This window comes from Alligator sinensis, unplaced genomic scaffold (genome assembly GCF_000455745.1).
Source record: "Alligator sinensis unplaced genomic scaffold, ASM45574v1 scaffold264_1, whole genome shotgun sequence".
In the NCBI taxonomy this organism is placed as follows: domain Eukaryota; kingdom Metazoa; phylum Chordata; order Crocodylia; family Alligatoridae; genus Alligator; species Alligator sinensis.
In genome coordinates this window covers 4,846,852-4,872,935 of record NW_005841831.1, presented here as the reverse complement: position 1 = coordinate 4,872,935, position 26,084 = coordinate 4,846,852, and the positions used below count along the sequence as shown (strand labels likewise).

At 45.4% G+C, this 26,084-nt stretch overlaps 2 protein-coding genes across 6 annotated transcripts in view; one reads left to right on the top strand and one right to left on the bottom strand.

Annotated features, from left to right (window-relative positions):
• Window positions 1-7,695, top strand: part of XKR8 (XK related 8) — a 13,348-nt gene extending 5,653 nt beyond the window's left edge. Inside the window, exons 3-4 of the mRNA XM_006014847.3 lie at window positions 2,521-2,714; window positions 5,608-7,695. Coding sequence (XP_006014909.1) covers window positions 2,521-2,714; window positions 5,608-6,335 — 922 coding nt within the window. The 3' untranslated portion in view covers window positions 6,336-7,695. The remainder of the gene's footprint in view (window positions 1-2,520; window positions 2,715-5,607) is intronic.
• A 4,652-nt stretch (window positions 7,696-12,347) lies between these two features.
• EYA3 (EYA transcriptional coactivator and phosphatase 3) overlaps window positions 12,348-26,084 on the bottom strand; it is a 137,601-nt gene continuing 123,864 nt past the window's right edge. For all 5 annotated transcript variants that reach the window (XM_006014817.3, XM_006014819.3, XM_006014820.3 and 2 more), the window contains 4 exons: window positions 22,617-22,731; window positions 20,783-20,904; window positions 17,002-17,102; window positions 12,348-16,290 (listed from right to left, as the gene is read on the bottom strand). In XM_006014817.3, the coding sequence (XP_006014879.1) occupies window positions 16,210-16,290; window positions 17,002-17,102; window positions 20,783-20,904; window positions 22,617-22,731 (419 nt within the window). In that variant the 3' untranslated portion in view covers window positions 12,348-16,209. The remainder of the gene's footprint in view (window positions 16,291-17,001; window positions 17,103-20,782; window positions 20,905-22,616; window positions 22,732-26,084) is intronic.

The window sequence follows — 26,084 nt, the reverse complement described above, 5'->3', positions numbered from 1 at the left end:
AAGTCCTTAGTAAATCCAGATTAGAACTGGTCTGATAAATGCTGAGCTGGGTGTGTGTGAACATGGGTTGATTAACATTTGGAGCACAGATTCCCCATCATGCAGTGCTCCCCTGCTTCTCTGGTCCCAGAATTCACTGCAGTCTCTGCTTCAGGCTTTCTGTTCTTCATCTCTCATGTAAATGAATGGTCATCTGGTTCTATCTCGGATGCAAATGAGACCTAGGGCAGTTGTTTCACTCTTGTCACCCTTATCCCGAGGGTCTTAGGTGTGTCTCTCACTGCATCTTAATCAGTTTAATTTATGAAGAGGAGGGGAGGGAGGGGGGGTGAGTGCTTTGTGAGTCAGACAGGCTGTGTCCTGTGCCAGGGTTGCCCAAGAACACAGAGCTGAGACGTAACACAAGGCACCCCTCAGAAAATACTAGCTCTTAGTTTTCACTTGTTTTTTTTTACTACAAAAAAATAGAGCAATTCTTATGTTGCAAAGAACTCAGAAAGATAACAACAGGTCATAATGTTGTTAGCACTATGAATTTATGTTTGCTGTTGTTATATTTATCATATTTGCACATCTAACTGTGCTAACATTGTGTGGCACTCTGCAACACCCTTGGATTTCAAGATATATCAGGGTGCTGCAGCTAGCTGAATGGTGAAACTGCACTAACTGAACGTTTGGATCACAAAGACAGCAGGACATTGGAACCGAAACCAAAAATTTGATGTTAACCTCCTGGTTTCCCCTGCTGGCAGGTTATCAGTATAACCTAAGTTTGGGGGGCATTAGGGCACTGACAGATGTGGAAAAAAATTTTAAAAAGCGTGCTTTACCAGAAGCAGCAGCGTGTTACTTGGACCCAGCTCTACAGTGTCTGTATAGATTGTGCGCTTCAATGGGGGGTTTTGGCGCTTTTATCTAAAGCTGATTCAATCAGTAATTAGATAAACATGCCAAAAAAGCCCCTCTAAAGTGCCTGATCTGTACAGATGTCGAATGAGCTGTATCCAGCTAGTGCAATGCTTCTTTTGGGCATCCACTGGGCTTGGTGCAGGAGCAGGCTGAGTTTAAAATAAAGCACCATTTTTTTTCCATGTCTGCAAGCAGACAATGTGACTCGACAAGTGAATATTGATGTGTCTGCCTGCCAAGTGTGAGCTGGATAAAGATGTGGCGCTGGATAACGACTCCCAAATGAGAGACACTCAAAAATTATTCATTCAGGAAACTTAATCTGCTGTGAGACCCTTGTTCACATGAGATATGTTCTCCATTGCTTTAGTGTTGAGAGTTGTGACTGCAGATGTAAATAATTTTAGGCAAAAGTCAACGGAAGTCAGATGAATTTAAGACTAAAAGGAGATATCCTTTGAAATGAGCAGTCATGTGCTATGAATGAGCATCCCTTCACATCACTATAGTGATTTGTATGACTAGACTAACCAAGTGTATGGGAATTGTTAGCACCACTGTCCACCAGATAGTGCTTAGGGATCCTTAAAGCACAATTAACCCTTCAATGGAATGTGAAATACGAACACAGACAACCCAGTGTCCTAAAATGAAAATCTAACTTTATTAGTGCAAGTATTATCTTGGCAGTTTCTATATTCAGAGAGAAAAAAAACACCTAGTAAAATGATCTCACCCAATCCCAGATGTTCCTTTGTTCAACAGAAAAGATGGCTACTCAGTTCCTAAAGCAAAGGGGGCATCATTGGCTGGGATGGTCCAGACAGGTGTTGAAGGCTGGATTTATGATAACGATGATGACAACAATGACAACACACTTAACTTTCTTGTTGGTCCCTTTGATGCTTTTCTTTAACCTCACTCCTTTGATGGCTCCTTACTTTTGGATTGGTCTCTTTGCAGTCAACATATTTTCCATAATGTATCCTGTCAGCATATTGCTTTGTTCAACAGACCCATCACAAGCATACCTCTTAATTTGGCCTTTTCCCAGTGTCGTACTTTGGGCATTGTCCATTGGTCTCCTTTATCACCTTTCATTAACAATATCCAATCATTTCATCCCTCTGATTCAGCTGGTAAGTGCCAACTTCAGTTAATTTGAGCTAGTAACAAACCTATTACTATGTTGTGTTAGAAAAACTTCTCACAGTGATAGAAAAGGAAAGAAACATCACACGAGCAAACTCAAGGCCATAAACTGCTTGTAAGAGGCAAGGCCAGGTGATATTGCAGAAAAGCTCAGATAACAATGAGGCTACACAGAACTTAAGGAATAATTAAAGAAGGCTAAATATAAAAGAAAACTTTAAACAATACTGTAATTCACCACTCTATAAACAGGTGCAATTTTAAAGCATTAAATATGACAAGCTACCCTAACAGAATGGGTTGGGTTTAGCTGCCATCTTGAGAGTAGGCTAATCTTGGAACCCTGCACCCTGTTGTCCGCAGTTCCTTTAGCCGGCTGATGACTGTGTTGAGCTGCTCCAAAATGCTTCCTTGTGTAGAACAACTCATCCCAACAGGACTGTGTTGCCTGTGCAGGTGTGTGCATGCACTGAAAGTCGGTTGGCAAGTGTGCAGGCCAGGTGTTACGGAGGAGGAGAAAGCCTACGTCTTGTTCCTGTCCCATGACATCAGTATGCTGCGCCTCTTCGAGACCTTCCTGGAGACTGCCCCCCAGCTCACATTTGTGCTCTACGTCATTCTACAAACAAACGAGATAGAGCTTTTCCAAGGTGAGTGCTTTTGCTGGCAGGAGCGGGGAGGCCTTTCTTATGAGAGCCCGCTTTATGGGCTGACAGGATGGTGGCATGATCCCTTGAACTCCTGCTTCTAAAGAAAATATGAGTAAAGCCTCATTCTTCACAGCTGCCTCAGCCAGGTTGGGGATGGGGGAGGGAGGGGTGCAGTGGGCAGGGAAGCTGCCCAGTGCTTCTGCCGAGATGGATGGGGGCCCCTGTCACTTTTGAGCAGTAGAGTGTCATTACCCCCTCCAGCTCTGTAGACATCTGTAGGTTCCTCTGACCTCTGGGTTTTTGGATGCATGACAGAGATGTGGAAATCTTTTCAGTCTTACTTTTTGGCTGAAGAACCAGCCTTGTAAATGAATTGCCTCTTCCTGCTCCATTGAATCGATCCATAGGGCCCTGTAACCATCTCTCATCCTTCTGGGGATTTGAAAGGGAAATAAATACCTTTAGCCCTCCCGCCCTGTGCCTCAGACACTCCTCTGGCTGGTTCTTGTGGGTGAAATGGAAGGGCTACTGTGCTGGGAGGAAGGAGGCTCTGGCTATGGAAAAACACCCTATGCTATCACCAGGGTGTAAGCCAGGCATGGGCAAAATATGGCCTGCGGGCCGGATCCAGCCTGCCAGGCCATTCTATCCAGCCCACAGGGTCCCTCCAATAGACAATTATTACCAGCCCAGGGCTGCCACTCTGAAAGCCAGTAGGAGGTGAACTTTCAGAGGTTGCTCACCATTGGACTGGGTGGACTCTGTGCTTCCACCTCCATGGGGCTCCCGGCACTCCATCTGGGAGCCCCATGTGGAGGCGCCGAGTGTAATGTTGCATGACTAGACAGCTGGTGAGTGGGGAGGGGAGCTCCTTGCCAGAGTGGAGGGTGGAGGTAGCAGGGGGAGGTTGGAGTTTGTGGGTGGGTATGGGCCCCCCTGCCACAGTGCGCAGTCCCCACTGCTGGTGGCAACCCTTGGGGTGCTCCTGGTCTGCTGAAGGTAGAGGCCCCCAGTGGCACACAGCTGTGGCTGAATCCTGGGAGCTGCATGTAGTGGCACGGAGCTTGCCTAGCCCAGCCCATTGGCACACGCCTTTGAACCAGACCAAGCTGGCTCTGTGCTAGCACTTGGGGCTCCTGGCATTGCAGGTGGGAGCCATGCACCATTAGGCCAGGCTGGACCAGGCCAGCCACCTCTGTGCCTCTGCGTGGGGCTTTGAGCACTCCAGTGGGGAGCCGCACATGGCGGCACAGCGCTCGCCTGTTGTGTGGCTCCCGGTCTGCGTGGCATCGGGCCAGGCAAGCTCCGTGATTCCACGTGTGGCTCCCTGCTGGAGTGCTGGAAGCCCTGTGTGGAGGCACGGAGCTGGCCCGGCCCAGCTTGATGGTGCACAGCTCCTGCCTGCAGTGCTGGGAGCCCCGTGTGCTGGCATGGAGCCAGCACAGTTTGGTTTGAGGGCACATGCCAGCGGGTCAGGTTGGGCTGGCTGTGCCACCACGTGCAGCTCCTGTGATTCAGCTGGAGCTGCATGCCACTGGGGGGCTCTGCCTGCTGTGGGCCAGGAGTACCCCGAGGGCCTGCTGCTGCTGTTGCTGCTGGGGGGAGGGGAGGGGAGGTGTGTGGTAGGAGGGAGCCCACACCCACCCACAAACCTCACCTCCAACCCCCACACCTCCCCCACGGACTCCCATACCTATACCCCTCCACAAACCCCACATCCCCCCACACCTCCACAAACCCTACACCCCACACACAATATACAAGAGTAAAACTTTGTTTTGAGCTATTATGCAGTCACCTCTCTATACACTATGCACACGCATGTAAATCAGGACAGACTAGTTTTTTAAATAAAATATGTTATAGTAGATGTTTGATTTTTAGTATATTTGGGGTTTTTTCTAGTTCCAAGGTGGCAGCCCTCCCTCCCAAAAAGAGTACTTCTGGGGGAAAGGGTGCGTGTGTGTGTGTGTGTGCATGTGTGCGTGTGTGTGCACACGCACGCAACTGACAAAGGTCAGGGGTGAGAGTTCCTGTCCAAAGATGTCAATTGGGGGTGGGGCACTTGTCAAGAGGCGGGGCTACCTTGCAGCTGTGGGCAACTCACCAAACTTGTTGAGCAGCCTTCCAGCCAAAATAATTGCCCACCCCTGGCATAGGCCCAACTACTCCCAACTAGCTGTACTGGTGATTGTGGGAGGGACTAGCAGTGTGGGAAGGGTCCCGACAGCAAGGCAGAGCTCTTAACAAGGGGTGAGCAATAACAGAATCATACCAGAGCCCTGTACTGAGCCCAGACACTATTCAATAGGGAAAGGAGTGCACTGAGCCCGCAGACCTGTGTCTGTGGTAGGGAGTGGTTTGGCAGCTCTCTGCCCATGTGGCCGTGTGGGATTGCTAGCTGGAACAGGTGCTCTGGCATAGCTCTTAGAATCTGATCGACTCTCAGCACTCCTCTGCACGGTACCATTTCCTGTGTAATTCAGGTCCACACCCTGAGCTGAGCACTTCCTATTTCAGAGGGACCTCAGAAATGTTTAGAAAGTAGGGTCTGCAGCACAGGGCAGGCTGGCTTCCTGTTAGCAACTGGCCTGCAAGGGAATAAGAAATGGCAAATGTGACCAGAGTGATGGCATCCTCCCTACCTAGCAGAGCAGGAAAAGAGAGCTGGACAGGGAGCAGGGGATACTTCTGCGCTGACCCTTTGAGGCATTGTGCTCTGTTTGTCACTGGAGGGGCCTGAGTACGGTGATGCCTGGCCAGAAGAAGAACTCTGTTTGGGATGGGGCCAGTACCAGTCTCTGATCACATTCTCCAGGGGATGTCCAAAGCCTGAACTAGTGCCTGATTTCCTGCCTGTTCCTCTTCACCCTCTTTCCCACTATGTTTGTAGGGTTTGGGATTTGCACCGCCTTCCTGTGTGTGGCATGGACCCTGCTGGATTATCACCAGTCCCTGCGATGCTTCCTGCGGGAGAAATACAAACTGGGCCTGCTCTCCTCCTTTGTCTACTTCACGTGGAACTTCTTCCTCATCTGTCCCCGCATCTTCTCGGTTGCCCTCTTCGCCACGCTCTTCCCACACTTCATTGCACTGCACGTCCTCAGTGTTTGGGCTGTGATGGTTCTCTGGGTCTGGCGGCAAAATACGAACTTCATGGACTCCCCTGGCTTGGAGTGGTTTTACAGGGCAACTGTGGGCATGATACTGTATTTCTGCTGGTTTAATGTGGCTAAAGGGAGGACAATATACCGCAGTATTATCTATCATGTCTTCATTCTGGTGGACTGTGCACTGCTTGTTGCGTCCTGGGCTTGGTACAATTCCCCTTGGGATGAGCATTTGTACCCGTGCTATGTGCTTCCTGCTGCCCTAGTCTGTTATTTTCTTGGGCTTCTGCTGAAAGTCATCTACTACAAATACTTTCATCCCACCATGCAGACCCAGCATCACGATGAAGTGGACGCTGCTGAAAGTGTCACTGCTGCCGAGTTCCGAGCTGGCCGAGCACCTGTCATCGTGAACAAACGGATGTACCAACTGGTGCAGAGCCACTTTGCAGCGTCTTCGTTGGCTGGGCAAAGCTTGGCAAATGGAGTGGAGGCAGATGCTCTACTTTGATCCAGCTGTCCCTGCTCCACTGGAGATTTCTGCCTTGGGAGTTTACTTTAAACGTGTAGGGGAGACCCTATTCCAGGTCTTGCTCCAGCCAGTTCCTTCTCAGCTTCATGTGCTGTTTTTCCAAGGGAACTTGCACAAAGCTGGGAGGGGTGGTGGCTGTGTTGAGGAATTTGCCACAGCTGGGCCTGCAAAAAGGCCACATCCTGCTCCAAGTTGGTACTCTGCCAGGGACAGATAATTAAAACAGCTATAAAGTATGCTGTGTTGTTGAACTTGAATGGCCCACTGGTGGATATGAGAGACAGTGAGCAAGTTCAATCTTTATTGTTATTTGTTAGACAGTTCTCATGTTCCCCCTCAGACCCACAGCCGGGAACTCTTCTGGGCCATTTTATTTAGGCAGCATGCTAGCTAGCCTCACGGCCTCACTTTGTAGGTTTTCCCCTCCACCTCCCGTTTCCTCACCAGCCTCTCCTTTATCCGAGCAGTGGTAACTGGGTTGACTTTTTCTTCTTGGCAGGACATGGACAGGAACTGTTGGATTTCCCATTTGCACTTGGGTTTCCCACTCTGTCATTTTGCCAGGGGAGGGTTGGGGCTCATCTGCTAAATATGTTGGTCTCAGTTGTGAGGGTTATTTGATTTGTGCTTGTACTGTACCTCATTAGATCTAACTAAATGTGTCATGGTAACAGAATGCACAGTGTGGAGAAGTGGATGAATTCAAACCATGTCCCAGCTTGTTGACTTGTGCCCATTTACTACACTACCTGGTGGCCTTCAAGTTCATCACAATGGTGATGATATTGCCTTACGATGGTTGAAGCAATATGCCACAACTACATATGCTAAATAAATAAATGAATGTGGAGTGAACCGCAGAGTGTTTCCGTTGAAACAAGGGAAGTGGGTGGAGAACTTGATGTGACCAGATGAGGATACTCGGAAAGCCCTTTGTTCTTTTCAAAGCAAAGATTAAAGCTCCTTCAAATATTGATTTGTTGTTACCTGCCAGGTCCTCTGCTACTGCAGTGCATTAGCAAGCTGCTCCATGGAAATTAGGAAATGCCGTAGGTTTATCCTGTTATGGAAGTCATGCCCTGGCTGTGGTCAGTCCTTGAAGAGGAGAAGCAGGGGGGTTCCTGCTCTGCTGCAGTTTCCAAATTGAGAGGCTATTTGAAGAGACACACACCTGAGACCACTTCTCTGAAGCTCTGACTTTTGCTTGGACTAACTCCTACCGCTTTAGGTAGCCTCCTGGATGTTTGTGTCTCAGTGTAATGGGCAGGAAGGGAGTTGAAGTTCTGCCCTGACCTAGCACTTGTACTGCCAGTTTCAGAGGCTGAAAATTAGCCATTTGTAAAGGGCCTGTCATCACTGGGGTTTTGACTTTTGCTTGACAGCTGCATGATCCCTGGGGTATCAGTCCAACCTCTAACTTAATAGTGAGGCACTAAGCATTTAGCTGGCATGCAGGTGCTGAGCTGTTTGGGGTTTTTTTTAAATGCATTTTATTCAGGAGTTAAAACACATATAGTAACTTTTCCACAGGTAAGTGGAAGTAAAATTGTGGCGGTTGTGGATCACACCTCTTTAGAGGGGAAGTTCTGCCTCAGGAGTCCCTCAGCAGAAGCCTTATTCAATTCTCTATCCTCAAAGATCTTGTTGAAACCATCCCTACCATGGCTTCACAAGGGGCAGACCTCTGGCTTCAAGACCTTGGCTCTTTGTCCCTGGCTTCCCAACCGATCTGTAGCACCTCTTACCTCAGGAGCTTCATTGCTTAGCTCCCGGGAAGGGGAAGGGGGAGGGGGATCAGAGTGCTGTATCTCAAATAGTACAGCAGACCACTCAGCTCCAAATGGTCTTTACTGTGCTGCTGCAACCAGGTCCAAATGAAAAATCAAGGCCAGTCCTTTATTACCAGAGATATGTACCCCATTTCTATACCCTAGCAGCCCCCATTACTGAGCTGTACAAAAAGGGAAAGCCAGACAAGGTGATCTAGACTACAGAATGCCAGAGCGCTTCTTGCTTCCTAAAGGAAGCCTTAAGTAAAGACCCCATCTTAGCTCATCTGAACTTTGATAAACCCTTTGTGGTTTATAGCGATGCCTCAGAAATGCAGGCAGATGTCACAGAGAAAGAAGAGAGAGACCCTTGCTTCCTAGGGAAAAAAAACGCATCAATGAAAAGGAATGCATGACCATTGCATGGACTCTCAAGACGTTACAACCCTATCTGTCTGGGAGACTGTTCATGATGTACACAGCTCATTCACTACTGGCCTGGTTAAATCACCTGAAAGGTACCAGTGCCAAACTGCTAAGATGATGGCTACAGGCTTGTTGCTGCACAACAAATGTGCCAGAGCCCTAAGGGCTTGTAGTAGAGATGATATCTTTTATTATTAGATATCATCCCTACAAGCCCTGACTGTTTTTTCCTCTAGACCAATACAGCTACAACCTGGATACCAGAGCCCTAAGGTGTGTACACACCTCTGGCAGAAAGGAATTCAGTCTGCTTAGAGATAAGGTTGGGTGCGAGTGTGCTCACAATCTTTGCTAGGAAAAGTGCAGTCTATTCTGCCTTTAATAGGGTCTTCCAAGCCTCTCTCATACTTGTATCACATGGCTTCCTTCTACACTGTGAAAAGCACCAAATGTGTAAGAACAAGCCAGGGTGAATAGTCCACCAACATGAGCCTGCAGTACAGAGAAGTCTTTGAAGACCTGTTGAAGACCCATTTTATCACTTAAAGTGACATTCAAAGGGCAGAGGGCTGCCCTCTATCATTTAGGGAAGGGGTGTCAAAATAATCTGCATCAGAAGTCTTATTGGGTAGTGCGATGACTAGGTTAGAAATGTAGGATATTGGCCCTTCTAGAAATTAAGAGGCAACAAAAAAGCAATCCTACAATTTGGGAGGAAGTGGGAAGCTCAAGAACACAGTGCATGAGAGCTGCCAGTGGCTTTATAACTCTGGCAGAGCAAAACAGTGCAAATGACTTTCAGCAACAAAAATCTGTAAAAATGTCAGCAGTTGGGTAGCCTTCATCCAGCAGCAGAGAGAGAATAGGAATGCACCCAGTGACCTAGTTTGCGTAACTGCCTTATTACCATATTTAAAATTAAATGATTAGCCTTCAAAATAGTCTTGCAAACAGCTCCAGACCAATAACTATGCTGCAACTAAACTTTCTATTAATGGCCAAACATATCTCTGCTCTGAGTGACCCCATGATGGTAGTCACAAGTAGAAGACTGGCTCAGTGGTGCTGGATGCTTTTTTACATGAGAAGCTAGAAATATGTTAATAGGTATTAGTAACGGGACTAGCACAAGTTTATATGGGACTCAGGGAATGGCTGTTCTACACAATCATCAACCTTCACTTGGTCCTGTATCCCAGGCATTTGGGCCCATTTCTTGTTCTGTCTGTACAGCACCAAACATAAGCTTGATCACAGATGTCCAGGAATAGGATTGGGCCCATGGAGAGGTTATGCTCTTGAAGGAACCTGAACCATCAGTTTGTTCCTAAGGCTTTAGTGTTGTCACCACGATGGTCCAGATAATCTGTGAGAAGCAAGATTTGTTTAGTAATACCCTTTACTGGACTAATGATATAGATGGGAGAAATGTTGGATATGTTCTTGGGCACAAAAAGCCCTTCCTCAGGTTCCTAGAGAACATACTTTTAAAACAGAGTCTTCAATCTAGCAGTGGTATGCTGAGATCCAGACTGGAAGGTGAAGCTGGACTAATTCAGGCTAGGAGGATAATTAGCCACTGGAACACTAAACCAAAAATGGTGGTGGTAGGGATTTCCCATATTTGGCAATTATTAAATCACAACTGGATGCTTTGCTAAAAGAGAAGCTGGAATTTGACAAGGAATTAATGTAGGAAGCCTTATGGTCTGTGTTATAGTGGCAGTCAGAATGGCCCCTTTTAGCCTTAAAATCTGCAAACACTGGAAAATTTGGGCAGAATCCCCAACTGGAAATAAGAACAAAGTACAGGAGTAGGACTTTCTGTAAGGGGGACACTGTGCAAAGAGCAATGTGGAAACCCAGCTCTGTGTGTGAATGTGCGCCTGAGACATGTATATGACATGTAACATGGCACTTAGCCACAGTGGTCTGCACAGTACTTTGTAACAAAATAAGTCTGTGATGGCTATTGCCAGTGCAGTCACACCATAGGGGCAGATGCCAGAGGGGAGACGGTAGTAATCTGCCTGTACATTAATGGGAAAAACCTTAACATAATATTGAGAGAGAGCGAGCCTGTACACAAGGAACGCCAAATTCACAAAAGCTGCCTCCCTGCTAGTCTTTTCCCCTCTCTGCTTTTGGTCAGCTCCTAGCTGGCTCCTAGCCCAGGACTGTCTAACTTCCAAGTGGCCAGGGGCCACACCAGTGGGCTGCACACCCCACAGGAGTCTCCCCCACTATTGCACTGCATGCCTGACCTCCCCCTCACTGTACCATGTGCCGACAACCCCCTCACTGCTACTGTGTGCCCAAGGCCTTCCTTCTGCCAGTACGGTGCATCTGTGAGTCCTCCCCCCACATGCTACGCTGTGCCTGCAACCTTCCCCCCAGCTACACATGGACACCCCATTGCTGCACTGCATGCCTGGAACCCCCTGACCTCTCTCCCTCCCAGTGCAATGCATGTCCTAGGCTCACCCTTAGCTCCTCACACCATCTCACTCTCTGGGCCAGAACAGGAAGCAGCAGCCAAAGGGGGAGCCAGATGCCAAGTGGCAGCTGGGCAGGAGCCTGGGGGCCACAAGTTAACCTACGCGACCTGTGGGCCCCCAGTGGGACAGCCCTGCCCTAGCCAGGCAAGGCCTCCAGGCTTCAGCTCTCCGGGGCTCTGCCTGCAGCCACACTGAGCTCCCAGCCTTTGTTCAACACTGTCCCGGTTTCTTACAATGCAACTCTGGGCTGCATCTCATCCATAGTCTTGCTTCGTACAGCATGGTCAACTCCACGCTTTCTTCTTGATTTATTGTATGTGGCAGTGTGGACAGGGAGCAAGCCCATGACAGGATCTGTGGATGGCAGGCAGAGGGAAGGCTACCTGGGTTTTGTCATTTTCCCTTTTGGATGTCATTGAATCATAGGAGGAGGGCTGGAAGGGACCACTAGAGGTTATCTAGTCCAACCCCCTGCTCAAGACAGGATCCTATCTAAATCATCCCATACAAATCCTTGTCTAACCTATTCATACAACTACACAATCGACCCTATCACACGACCTCAAGATACATTGCCATAAAACACCAAGAACGCCCTAACCTGCCCCAGGTAAAGCAGCGGGATGATGGCTGCCAGTGTCCTGCTATTGAAACGCAAACAAGGGAGTCCTCAGCACTCTTCAGACAAAGACATCTTCAAACTTATAATGCTCTACAGCAGCTTCCAGTCAGTCCCTACTGACACCTGCAGTACAACATCTGGATAAAGTCTTGCCAGCTTCTGGTTCTGATCTGTCAAGCAGCTACCCTCTCACAAACTTGACAATTTATCCAGTGCCACAGCTTTGCCTGTACCTTTAAATACCCAGTCAGGCTTTTCTGCTGTGGCTGGCTCCTCCTTCACTGCACTCAACCTCCCACTAGCTAGAGCTGGTCCCAGTTGGGTGCACTGTTAAGTTACCGGCCATGAGAGACGCACACAAGAAAGGGATGCCTTCTCTTCTGCTCACAATCTCAGCAGCTTGCAGCAAAGTGAATACTAACTACCCATTGTCTGTCTCAGATGATGACCCAGGGTCCCAACTCCCTAATCATCCCAAAGTAAGGTTGAGAAGAATTTTCCTTTGCTTCTGTCTCTCGACTGTGTTAGCTTCAGCTGCAGAAGGCTCTAGGGCTGTCAAACTGAGATTTTAAAGACAGCTTGATTCCTTCCCTGACACCTACTCTTCAAAACCCACAATTCCCCATTCATTGTGAGAATGGCACAAATGTAGTGAAAGTGTTACAGCCAACACACCATACCAATTATTACAGAAAATAGAAACTTTATTTTTTTCCAGTTCATAGGACAGCCCCCATTACACAGAACATGAACAATCAAGGAATTTGCAGCCATTAATGCCCTCAGTCTCATACATATACTGTAACCAACACCTTGCTGCTAGATAAGGCTTCTGGAAGTTCCAGAGGGACTTGACTCAAGTTATGCTTTCTAAAATACTTAAGCACAAGGGTGTCTAGAACTAGCAAATATCAGTGGGTTGGCTTTAAAGGATTGAGACTGCAGGGTGAGCTGAAAGACACTCGGAGCTGAGGACACAGAAGTACCCACTTGCCATGGAGAAAACAGGAATACTTAGAGGGAGCATTTTAGTGATGCAGAGTATTCCCCTCCCAGATTTTTGGCTTAAGAATTTGGTGTGGCATTTATCCATGAAATAATGGGAAAACAATGAAATCATGCGAAAGGCAGCTATACATTTCCTTGCATAAAGAGGAACTCCTCGCTGCCAGTCCATTGGGAAAGGGACCATTCTCAAACCTAGCCACCAGGGGAAAAAAAATAAAGGAGCCAGGTTAACCTTTATTAATGTAACACAGAAATGTACCATCAACATCCTGTTAGAAAAGTATTTTACATACATTCAAGGAAACATCATATAAATATTAGTATGAAATGTCACTGGCTGCAAGAGTTTCACATTCAGCCTAAGTTTTGCCAATATCTTAAAAGTTCCTTTAAAACATCTGAAGTAAACAAACACAAAGCAAAACCTGGCAGGTATTTGTGTGCCCAGTACCTTGGCTTCCAGCATGTGCTAGAAACACAGAGAAAAAAAAAATAAAAAAAGCCAGGGCAGTCAAACTCTCCCCTGAAGTTCTTCTCTGTATAATTATTGAAGCAAAGGGGAAGCTTGTCCAAGTTAGATGGTGGGAGGTTAAGGCACCAGTTTTGATCCCAAAGTTAAAGTTCACTGAAGTACGAGACATGCTCCAAATAATCTCAAGTTCCACAAGGTGAAGTGTCTCATAGGTACATTTACAAGAAAAATTCTGAAGGGTTAGCGAGCCTCAACTCTGACAGAACTGTAATGGAAACCAGAACTGGGTTTTTTTTGTAACTCCAAGGTAGAAAGATTCCTTATCTTCAGATGCAAAGGTTTCCCACCTGTGGAAATGATGTACTTTCATGTGGTCTATTTCCTGCTGGACCATCTCTAAAGGTTAAATGTAGTACTCACCCTTCTAGGGGCTTTATTTTAAAAAGATACTATTTTAGGAACCAAGAAAACCCCTTACCTTCTGGCACCTATTGAACACTCATCTCCTTTCCTATACTGTATACCTATCTTGCTTTCTGATGACTTTTGTAGCTCACAAGAGATTGTGAGCCTTTCCATCGAGCACCACAATTTACAGTGAATATTCTCCCAACCTCATGGTCTTTCTCAGCCCAGTTTATGTATGGGAGAGCAGGCTCTTGGCCTGCTTCACAGGGAGCAATGAAGTCTCCTGTCATTGCCAGTGGATAAACACTGCTGTGCTTCCTTTGAGCAAGAGATAGTTCAGATAGTATTCTACAGCCAACAGGCAGGAACTCTAGCAGTAGTTAAAAGTACAGCTACTTTTCCAAATTCCAAAAGAGGGCTTCCACTGAATGAGCCAGAGAGTAACAACTCACCACAAAAACCAGATCCACAGAGTCTCTAATGCAGGAAGATGATACCCAGTCTGAATACAATCGTTCCCATACACACAGTATTCCATAAATAGAAAAGCTCTCCTGGGAGTCATCCAGCTCTGGAGTCCATCTGCCTAAGGTCAGAGTGTAAAACCAGCATGTCTAGCAAGCAGACTGGATGGCAAAGCCAGGCTCCTACTTCCATGGTACTGATCTGGTGCTCCATTTGGTGTCTGGGAGAAGGATGCACATTCCTTATTTGCTGTGTTATTAAGATCAAAATTTAAAACGTGTTTGAAATCCAAAGACCCCAGTACTTCCCTGGTTCTCACAACTTAGTTTGTCTACATTATGGACTGTTTCTACAACTCTCCCACAGTTGTTAAAGGTAGTATTAGCAGCATGGGGAGCCTGAGTATGAAGCCATCCCTTACTACCAATATTACAATTGTAATTTCATTTAATCCTGTTTCAGGCAAGTAATTGACAAATATTAGAATATTCCATTAAACTGGGCTGGTGGTAACCCTGGCACCAATGTTCAAGGAGCACTCTTAGTGTAGACAAGGTTCAGTGCCAGTGCGTTGGCTCAAACTCAAGAGCCTGTAGGGCATGTGGTTATACTTCAGACACATCTATAGCCAAAAACACGCAGCTGCTCAACATCCTCCTCAGCCAGTAGCTGTTTAAATGAAAACATTGAGCTTTCCTAATCATCCCCTCTTCAGGTTCCAGATGGGTGACCAAGGACTGCCCTGGAACCCAGGCAACTCTTGAGAGGATCCTTAGGTAGTTTCTAGCCCATCTTAGGACAAAAAGCAGAGTGGGCATACAGTTGCTGAGCATGAGGTCCTATCCCATATCAAGAACTTCTGAAGAGTTACAAGCTTATGTGACTGGCAAGGCCCCCTGCCTCCTCAATCTAAATATTGCTAGGGAAGAGTTGTGCTAAGGCGGTATAGGTCACCTCACTTCACACTGTCATCAGCTTCATTATCTACTGTCTTAATAGAAAGGTTAGTATACCCACAATTCCTGTGGCTGATGTGCTGTGGATTGCTGAATGATGGGTTTCCTAGCTAGATTCCCTCTCACAAAGAAGGTTGTTTGTTTTCAACCATGTCTTTACTATAACAGAAAGTGGAATACCCATCATATTGAACTAGATCCAGCTAACAAAGCCTTACTGGACATAAATGGTGTTTGGAGAACAGAAGTGAACGCTAATAAATGTTCTTTTTCCTTATGTTATTAATATGGTGTAAAAGTCCTTTAAATTATTCCAGACCAAGTGAAGACTCTCTTATTCATGTCGGAGGCACTGAATACAATAATGCTAATGCTAGCACCTTAATTTTCAGATTCAGCTCCTTATTCTTAACATGTCTATCACGCTGCAGACCAGGTCATTGGCTGGGCTGGAATTTACTAACCCTCAGGTTTGTAAACAGGGTGGTGTATACAACATACACAAACACATGTGAGAGATCCACACATTGAACAGGAAGTCAGTTATTCACTAGGAATGACATTTTCCTAAATGAAAAACTGGAAGTTCTAGACACATTTCTTTCTCCCTTGTTAATATCCAATAAACCTAAATTGGGATAAAATTATCTAAAAAATGGCAATAAATTAACTGCTCTGAACAGGGGGAGAGAAAAGACAGAGATTTTTACAGCAACACAGAGGCATTCTTCATATTTTCATTAATATTTTCAACAAAAAAAAAAATACCAACCATTCATTTTGGTTTTGCCAGAAGGGAAAGATTTATCCAGCTCTAGACACTGGACCCTTGTCTATAAAAATAAAAATAACCCACTTACTTTGGGTTCCATAACTAAATCGAGAGAGGGATTTTACAAAAGTTTGCTGCTTTTACCGCAAGCCTGTGTACAGTGACTCTCTGTAGACTACCTGCTTGAAGAGGTCTCTTGGCCCTAGCAACACCCTTCTGTAGGCAAGAGAGAACACCTGGACTATGCTGAGTCTGCAGCTTTCTGGGTAAAACACTTTCTACTTGGTAGTACCATGCTCCTGAGGAAATGACCAAGTGACACTCTACTGTAAAGTTTGTTAGCTACATTTTTTTCCATCAAGACGAAAAGAAAGTATCCAGATGGCATGATTTCTGCCTCTCCAAATAAATAGAGAGGGGCTTATGAGGAGCTGCGTTCACTCCTCTGCTGAACTTCTTACAGGAAGTCGAGTTCAAGGGCCTGGTGAAGGGACACAAGGTCTGCGTGATTTGTGATTCTCCAAAAGGGCATGTTGTGCTGAAACAGATAGTTATAAAGTCAATGTAAAAAGAGGTTTTAACTCCAACATGAGGATAGCCAAAGTACATCTGTGGAGTTCTACAATTCAGTCTAAGACTATGTGGCTTGGAGTAGCTGAGGATGAGCCTTCAACTTACCCCACCAGAGGTATAGACACATTTCTAGTTTTAATGATAAAATCCAGAAGATATACCAGAAGCAGTCTAGTGGCTTGACTTAAGAATCAAGTTCTTTCTCAATTCATTGCTCAAAGAATTTGTATCTTCTAAAATACATGCAACAATTATATTCTGTGATCACAACAGGGCACTGTTTTAGGGGAATGAATTCCACTTACAGATTGTGACTGTTAAAGGCAACCAATATATATATTCCCTAATCTGTAAGTGTAATGCATTCTTCCAGTGTGTGTGTTACACATGCACATTTTTTATGGTTGCCTGTATATATCTATATCTATGAGCAGAGATGCTAAGAATGAGAAATCAGGCATTCAGGAGTCAGATAATTCCCTAGATTAAAGTGCTGGGAAGTCCCTTAAATCTGCCATCCTGGACATCATACTGTATATACCTGTAATTGATAAATGAACTTTGGGGATGTATCACAAACAACTCCACCATTAGGATACTCCAGCCCTACACACACACAAGCATCATCCCACATTTCTATGATCCCACATCTTAAACTACAGTCCTGGACACTCACCTGTTTGGCTGCAATCTCTTCATCACGCCCATCTCCAATCACCACATATGTTACTTTCTTTCCAAACCGTGACACAATCCTCTCAAAACAGCTCTCTTTACCTGCCAAAATAAATTTCCCTCTTAACCACTTATGGGAGGAGCACAGGAGACCCTTGTGCAGGTCTCCTTTCCCAAGGGCAACGGCAAGCTCTTGTTTCCTTTCACAAGGCTACCACTTCACTGGATGGGAGAACAATTGCTTTGGAGTCTAACAATTAAAACAAAAAAATCACTGAAATTCACACAGATATTTGTTGCAAAGCAACGTATCAGGGTTTTTTCATTTGATAAGTTTCCCATGACAGGACAGAATTATGGCAGTTTTCAAATCCCATTATTTTCATACAAGTTGGGCTAAACTTTGATCCAGTAACTTCAGTCCCTCCCGTTTTGAAATTCTTTGGAGACTACTGCAATTTGCTCTGTACATGGTTCCCTCTTAGAATAATGACCTTGCAACCAAGGAGGATTTGGCACCATGGAGAAGTCTGCCTGCTTCTGCCACTTTGAGTAACTAGTGACATGGCTTTCTACTGGTAATACCACGGTCCAGCTTGTCTAATGGGCAGAGGACCCCACCAGTAGGATTTCTACCCGGGCTCTACACAGACTATTATATAACCCAGTGAAATTTACCTAGTTTTGTACACCGACGTAAGTCAGGCCAGGATCAGAAATGGAAAAACAAGCAGTTAAAGTCGAGAGACTTTGTCCTCGCCAGTAGGTGACAGAGGAGCAGATAAGAACTTGTCTGCCTTTAGCAACTGAATATTCTAGGAAGCATATGGGCAGACAACACCTAAGCCAGTTGAAATTTACACTGAGAGAGTTTTACCCTGATTCTTTTCAAGATACTTCTGCACCAAATTTGGCAACGTTAGCCCAGGTTACAGGTTTGCATCATCTCTCCACTACTATTTTATGCTGGTGTAAACATGTTATCTCCCTGCCCTGACTCAGAGCTACTTATGCCATCATCAAGCTGGTACAGCACCCTCCCCCAGCTGGTTCTGAACTATGGCTTTACCCTCACTCTGACAGGCATTTAACTCCTGTAGGCATTCCAGCAGGGAGCATGTCGTATACCTCTCCAGCAGACTTCTGGCCAGGGTTAGAAATCCTCTCTTATCTCAGACATATTCAACACATGGGATGACCAGAAACAGGCCCTGAAGTTTTACCACTGTCTTTTAAAGAGGACACTGAAAGTCTGTTGTTTGAGCAAAGTCTTTTTAATCACCACAGTAATGGGTAACAGCTTTCATTCTTATTGTGGGCCATGGGGGTGCGGGGTGGGGCGGGAAACAGGAACACAGGACTACAGAAGATCTCCTGCCAACAAGTCCAGCCCCCTGCCATAGCTAGCTTCCTACTGTTGTTATTCCACATGCCTGTTGCCATTTGTTTAGAAAGTAACAGGACTTTACTGATGAAGTTCACATCTCAAAAACAGTTACTGATAAAGATGTGTTCAATCCCTCTCATCTCACAAGTACATTTGGTTAAAAATCAAGGTTAAAACCACGGAGTAAAAGAATTAAAGAATAGCAGGTTTTCAGTTTTAAAACAGGAACATGATAGTGATGTGGTGATACTGTGGCTGTGGTGGTCCAGGAAATACATGAGGGGCAAGAATTCTTGAGGGTGATATCTATTATTGAACCATGCAATTGGTGCAATACAATATATCATCTACAAATGGGAACAAGAAATGTTGGGGTTCAAAAATTTCTGTGCAGCATTAGGAACTTAAATACAGCAGCTACAGGGTAGCAAGTGGGAGCTGTAAGAACAGCCTATGTTGATTTACTTGGCATCACTGGGTAAGCTAATATAACAGTGTGGAAGCAAAGAATGGCTGAGGCCTCAGGGCAGGGAGAGAGATTCCTTAGATAAGAGGAAGATGACCATTAAAACTGTCTTGAAGGACACAAAACAGATAGCCCCAAGGCGGGAAAAGCTAGTTTAGGAAACCCTTTGTCTTGAATCTATAAAAGGTTAATTGCCCTTACTGTAAGGCAGAGAGCCAAGGGAATTTTCCCTTTAACGGTCTCTCTCCAATAGCTATCGAAATAAAGTTTCTACCTGACCTTATTCCAAATTCTACACCGTGTTTTTTCCATGACAACAGACCCAAAGGCTGAGAAGTAAAATAGGTTGACAACATTTTTCCAAGCTGATTGATGTATATTTACATTTATCTTGATGCTGTCTGTATAACATAACATTTATAGAGAGTCATAAATGAAAGAACACTAAAACACTTTGAATGTGCTTGGAGCAGTGGTTGGTGGTCAGTCTGTGGCACATGAACTACAAGTGGCATGGGCAGTTGCTCTGTAGGGTATGCAAGCCCAACAGAGCCCTAGTCTGAGTCCCCAGTTGCTTGGTAAAGGGAGGCTCTGGAATATCTGCAGAGGGGATTAGAGAGGGCAAGACCACAGCTCCAAGAGGTGTCAAGTGTCACTGCCAAGAACCAGATTAACCCTTTCTGGCCCTGCAGCCACTACAAATTCAGAAGTTTGAGTCCTCACTTGCTATATAAAACTGCAGCAGTAACACCTCTTTGACACCTTTCTAACAGTAGTATCCTGTCCCAGTTCTCCTTCATGCAGCAGGGGGATTGAGTCTTCCTGACTTCACTCCAATGCCCCAAGGTACAAGTTCTATCAGTCAGACCTCTGGGGGCTGGGGATCAGAGCAGCAATCGCAGATGATTGAGGCTTAACTTAGATTTCATAGACATTAGGGCTGGAAGGGACCTTGCAAGATCGAGTCCAGCCCCCCTGCCACAGAACTTGTGCTATGCCTGCCAAAATGTTGGCCACCACTGGCTTCGGGGGGCTCTGATTCTGTGCACCCCTCAAGTTCTGGGAAAACAAGTTGCCCATTGTCCCTTAGCATTGACAAGCCAAGTGTGTTTTATCCAATGCAAAGAATAAGTTGTGCTGGAACATATCACAGAACAGCTGGTTCGCTTCACTTAATGATGTCTGTTTCTAGCCTTTGTTACCACAAGATTTTAGTCTTGGTTGCTTATAGAAACTGCTACACATAAAAGAATAATAAGAATTAAGAGGATAAGTACAATTAAAGGCCACTTCTCTGCCTGTACTGTTTGTTATCATTACTTCATCACTGGAAGTTTTAAGTACAGGTTAGATAAACCGTTGTCTGGCATGGTTTAGACAGATTGTTCCGTCTTGAGCAGGGGGTGAACTAGATGAATCTCTGGAGCACCTGCAGCCCTATTTTTATAGGATTAGTAATCGGAGTGATAGTATGGGTAACAAGGATATGCATAGAGTCTATACAACTGAAAGTGTATTGAATTCACAAGCTATACAATGGAACCTTTTCTCCAAATGATAACTATTTCAGTTCACAATTAATTTTGAAAATGCCATTTTGTATTGATTGATCAGCAATTAGCTGCAGTGACAAAGAAAGTGCAAAAGTCCTTGGTAGGGCTGCTCAAACTCAGCTGGTGACTTTGGGGGCTTGGACACACCAGGGTTTTGTGGTATTTTTTAAAACCCAGGGTAGCTAGATAGTGGTAGATTATGCAGATGGAAGCTCTACTTTATGCCAGTTCAACATATCTACAATAAGGGTTAGCACTGGTGCAAAATCCCTGATTATAGGCAAGCTCCCACTACTGATCCTAGGTTCTCCCCTCAAGGCTGGACCCCAAACAGGCATTCCATGCAACAAAAAATTATTTGGAGTAATTACAATACCTATTTTTGTAGCACTATAAATATTTTCAATGGGGAACACTTCTCCCAGTCCATACAAGAGAACTTTGGCAAGAGCTGGCACCAGCTGGGTCGTCGTTATCAGGACATTCACACAATTTTTTCTAAAGGTGAAAAAAGAAACACACTCTGAAAAGCATACCTGTGGCAGAAGTGCTGGGGATGGCTCGAGAGTTGCAAATGTTTCCCCTAGGAGGGACCATGTACTTTTGTGGACACTGCTCTACTTTTCAAAGCTTTTTTGGAACACTGATCTGGGGTGCTTGCAGATGTAAAAAATAAATAAAAATTGGTGCTTTAAACTTGGCAGGGCATTCCCACACTGAGCCCCAGGCTTGCCCAGAAGAGGCAGCACGTTACTTCAATCTGGCTCCCCTCTCATCTGTAAAGATTTGGTGCTTTTCTCTAATAGCTGCTTGAATCAGCTTTAGCTAAAAGTGCCAAAATTGCCTGATCTTTATAGCTGCTGCAGAGCTGGGATTAAGTAACACATGCTGCTTCTTCTTGTAAAGCCCTCCCCCCCACTTTTTTTTTAACACCTGCAAGCAGCTTTGGTTTAGTTACTCTCTGGCTGATGCTTAGGAAAAAGCTGCTATCTTGATTTGACTTCCCTCTTTTTTTGACCTTTCTCTCTCTCATCTTTATTATATTTGTGCATTTCTAACCTTTAAAACTATATTTAATGCCTTGTAAAGTAGCCTTGGTTTTTGCCTTTCAGTACATCTTTTGTTCCAAATTGCTGACATGAGGCTACAAAATCAGCCTGAAATTGACTCAGTAACATGCAGAACTTGAAGCCAGGATCCCCTATTCTGCAGGGGCTGAGAGTGCTGTGGAAACAGCTCATTTGGCTTTCTGGGTGGGAACACTATTTCACAGTTTTGAATTAACCTTTTTGACCAACATTTGGAGTGACTGTAACGGACACCAGCAGGAGCTGTGCCCAGCTCACCATGGCCAAAAGAGGGTTTTATGTTATTACCAGGTTTCTGAAGATGGGACAAAATAGAAAGTGAGAAGGAATAGGGATATCTCAGTGGATATCCTCCAAGAATGCATCAAAACCTTTTTGATAATTAAGCACGTAGTAGAAATCTGTGCATGGTGCAGAAGTAGATTCATAGAAACGAGTTTTCTAACTGGGTGCTAAAACAGGACTATTTATTTTTCTACTTCCTCCCTGCCTGCACAGTCCTCCAAGCCTAGCTGCCAGTGTGCTCCTTTTATCCAACCTATTCCTGACCTCCAAGTCTCTGGCTCCTCTTTCTGGGAGAGTGAGGACAGGATTGCCGAGTGCTCTGGCTTTCTGCTGACTAGCAGTTACAACTGGGATTAAGAAGGGTCACAGGCTGGAGTGCTCAGCCTCATCAGCTCATGTGAAGGGTTCTTGTCAATCGCACCTTTTGGAAAGCTGTTTTTTTTATTCTTCTGATAGAAGAATCAGTTTTCTGGCAAATTGAGACTGCTGAAGAAAATTTTCATTTCTGGAGGGGCAAAAAAGATGGCAATTTTGAATGGAAAATTTCCAACCAGCTTTTATATGTGGCCACTATAATCAGCAGTTAGTTCTGCAGGGCTGGTGTTCATTAAGCCCTTTGCTTTGCTTTTGTGTAGGGTGCAAAAATGAGCAGGTAGAAATGAAAAGATGAGTGCATTCATCTTCTGCATTCTCCTGAGCTGCTGCCAAGAAAGCAACATTCTGTCCTTACAAAAAGCTTCAACCCTTTCCCAACATTGCAGAAGGGACTGGAAAACTGATTATGGAAAATTACTATTAAAGCCACACACTCTCTCTCCCCCCCACCAACAAGCATACCTGGACTGTATGAGAAGTAGGGACTTTAATGCAGTTCCCAACCAGGAATCTGTTAACACTTCTATGTCAGTCCTTAGTCTCTGCAAGGCATCCCTCTTCTGTGGGCTGAGAAGGCCTATAAGAAATGCAGGCAGACAGAAGAAAATGTCATCAGAAACACATTTTTCCTCAACTACAGTCAGTGTCCAATGATGGGACTATCTTCACTAAAGATATCAGGAATGCTTTCCGGAATGCTTAACTGAAAGATGTTTTCAAAGGTTATTTACAACCTGAGAATGGCATTAGAAGGATATCACCTATAATTCAGCTTCCACACACAGTGGAGACAAGGCTCCAAAACTTGGATTTTCTCCCTGAACCCTAAGGAAAGAGTTAAGAAAAAAATGCTGTATGTATTTTGTGAGGTATAAGAGTTTAAAATCATATCTTGAAGTAAAGACCGTGAAATATGTTGGATTTTGTTCCAAAGAACTCAACAGTAGAGGAATGGATTAGAAGTTAAGAATTCAAAGATTACAAAGCCAGAAGGAACCATTTGATCAAAGCACCCCTTGTTAGACTCAAATTCATCCTTGAAAATGCCAGGTCTTACCTTCCATCCATTTCTTGGCTGTGAAAAAATAATAAAGTAATTCTTCTGTTGCAAAGACCTCAGACCACAACAGATCAGAATGTTTTGGACACTGTGGATTCCTATTTGAAATCTTTGTGTTTATCTTGTGAATACGTATGTATTTGCACACTGACCAGTGCTAATATTGGGCAGCACCCCATGGCACCCTTAAAGGATCTCAGAGCACCCCAGTGTGCCACAACGATCTATTTTGATCTACTTAACACAGGCCATAATACTTCACTGGCAGAAGTGCAACACGTCTAAAATCTAAAAATGGCCAGTGATGGGTAATCCAGGTCTTGATCAGTTGTTTCAGTGGTTAATACATGTTGGTAGGGCTACAAACTAGAATAAGAGGAGTTTCTGAAAGTAAGGGTTGAGATGAATTGACACAGACTGTTGGCTAGTTAGGAGCATTAAAGTTGGATGCCACCAATCTACAGTATCCATGGTTAAAAAATACTTCAGAGGCATCCAAGTGCGCCTTAAAAGTATCCAGAGTAGGTGCTTGCCAACTCTGGGAACTCAGACAGTAAAGAAGTTGTTTCTTATGTCCAGCCTAAAATGGCCTTCCTGGAGTTTGTGACCATTAAACCTTGTCTTCCCTTGGGGCGCCCTGGTGAACAGACGTTCTCCCAGTTCCTGATCACACTCCTCATATATTTATAGGCTGCCACCAAGTCCCCCCTGAGACTTCACTTCTCCAGGCTGAAGAGTCCCATGCCTCAGCCTCTCCTCATAAGGCCTGCTCTCTTGACCTGTAATCATGCACGTGGCTCCCCTGTGGACTCTCTGAAGCTTCTCAACATCCTTTTTAAAGTGTGGTGCCTAGAATTGGATGCAGTACTCCAGCTGTGGCCTCACCAAGGCCAAGTAAAGAGGGAAGATGACTTCCTGGGTCTTGCTTGAGATGTATTGGTAGATGCAAGCCAGGGTTTTGTTGGCTTTGCCAGCTGCAGCATCATATTGATGGCTCATGTTCATCTTGTGGTCAGTCATGACCCCCAAGTCTCTTTCAGTCGTGGTGTTAATGAGTCTTATAGGCACTGCTGAGCCTATAAGTATGATGTGGATTTTTTCCGCTGAGGTGGAGCACCTTGCATTTCTTTGTTGAATGCCATCAGGTTTTGATCTGCCCACCTTGTAAGCCTGTCTAGGTTGGCTTGAATCACCAGCCTATCCTCCAGTGTGATCACACTTCCCAATAATTTGGTGTCATCATCGAATTTACCCAGTCCGCTTCTGATACTTGAATCCAGTTTGTTCATAAATATATTAAAGAGTACAGAGCCCTGGGGGATGCCACTGGTCACCATGCACTATGGTGACGTGGTTCCATCGACTATCACTCTCTGGGTCCGACCAGGGAGCCAGTTCCCCAGCCATCAGACTGTAAGGTTGTCGAGGCTGCAGTTCCCCAGTTTTACCATGAGGACTTCATAGGAGACCTAAGTCAAAGGCTTTTTTGAAGCCCAAATAAATTATATCAACCTCTTCTCCTTTGTCCAGGTGATGCACCACCTGGTCATAGAAGGAAATTAGGTTGATCAGGCAAGACTTACCTGCAATGAAGTCACGTTGGCTATCTTTCAGAACGTTGCATTCTGTTAGCTTGTTGTTGATGGTTTCTTTGATAATTTTTCCAATATCTTACCAAGAATTGAGGACAAACTGATTGGCCTGTAGCTCCCTGGATCTTCCTTCCTCCCTTTCTTGAAGATAGGCACCACATTGGCCCTCTTGGAATCTTCAGGAATCTCTCCCAAATGCCACGAGTTCTCAAATATCCTCACCATTGGCTACACTATGATGTCAGTCAGTTCCTTTAGCACTCTTAGGTGCATTCCATCCATGCCAGCTGATTTGTGGATGTCCAGCCTCTCCAGGTGTTCCCTCATGAGATCTTTGCCAATGATAGGCGTGTGTTTGCTCCTACCCTGGCAATTCTGCATCTTGTTTGGCAGGGTGGTCCCCTTGGGCTGGTGGAAGACCAACGCAAAGTAATCGTTAAGGAGATTAGCTTTTTCCTGGGTGCTGGTTGTCAGCTGCCCCATTTGGTTTAGCAAGGGTCCAATGTTGCCCTTGTTTTTCTTCCGACTACCCACGTATCTGAAGAAGGACTTTTTCTTGTCCTTGATTCCCATAGCCAGTTTGAGTTCAGTTTCCGCCTTGGCTTTCCTAGTTTGCTCCCTACAGGTGCGGTGCTGAATACTCCTCCTTGGTGATGTTACCTGACTTCCATCCCTTATAGGCTTCTCTTTTCAGATATAGGAGGTCCAAGAGTCCCCTATTTAGCCATGGGGGTTGCCCAGCCCTTTTGCTACCTTTCCTACGTGCTGGGATGGACTTCTCTTGTGCTTCAAGGATCACGTTCTTAAGGAGCGACCACTCATTGTGGACTCCCCTCTTTATCAGATCATGGTTTCTCAGGGCTTTGACAACCAGCCTCCTGAACTTATGAAAGTCGGCCTTCACTCAGTTTTGGGGGCATCATGGCCCCACTGGGGGAAAACTAGCTAGGGAGTGACTCCTGTTCCCCCATTTATCATCCCCAGCTCCATTTTCTGCCCCTTTGCTAGAAGCTGCTGGGGTGATATCCCCCTCATGGGGCTCTTGCCCTTTCAAAGCAGCTTGGAGCAAAGTGGATGGAGGTAGGAAGGGTGAACACTGGGCTCTCCCTTTTGCTTAGGAAAGGGAGAGTAGACTAGCTGGGCGAGTGAGTCCATGGTTACCACCTGGTTGTCAGAAAGTTGTTGGGAAGAGGAGAGGCTGCAAAAAGTAGGGGAGCTAGCTAGTAGGGCAGGTGTGTGTGTGGTGTTACCAATCTTGGCCATTTTTAAGGGGCCTAT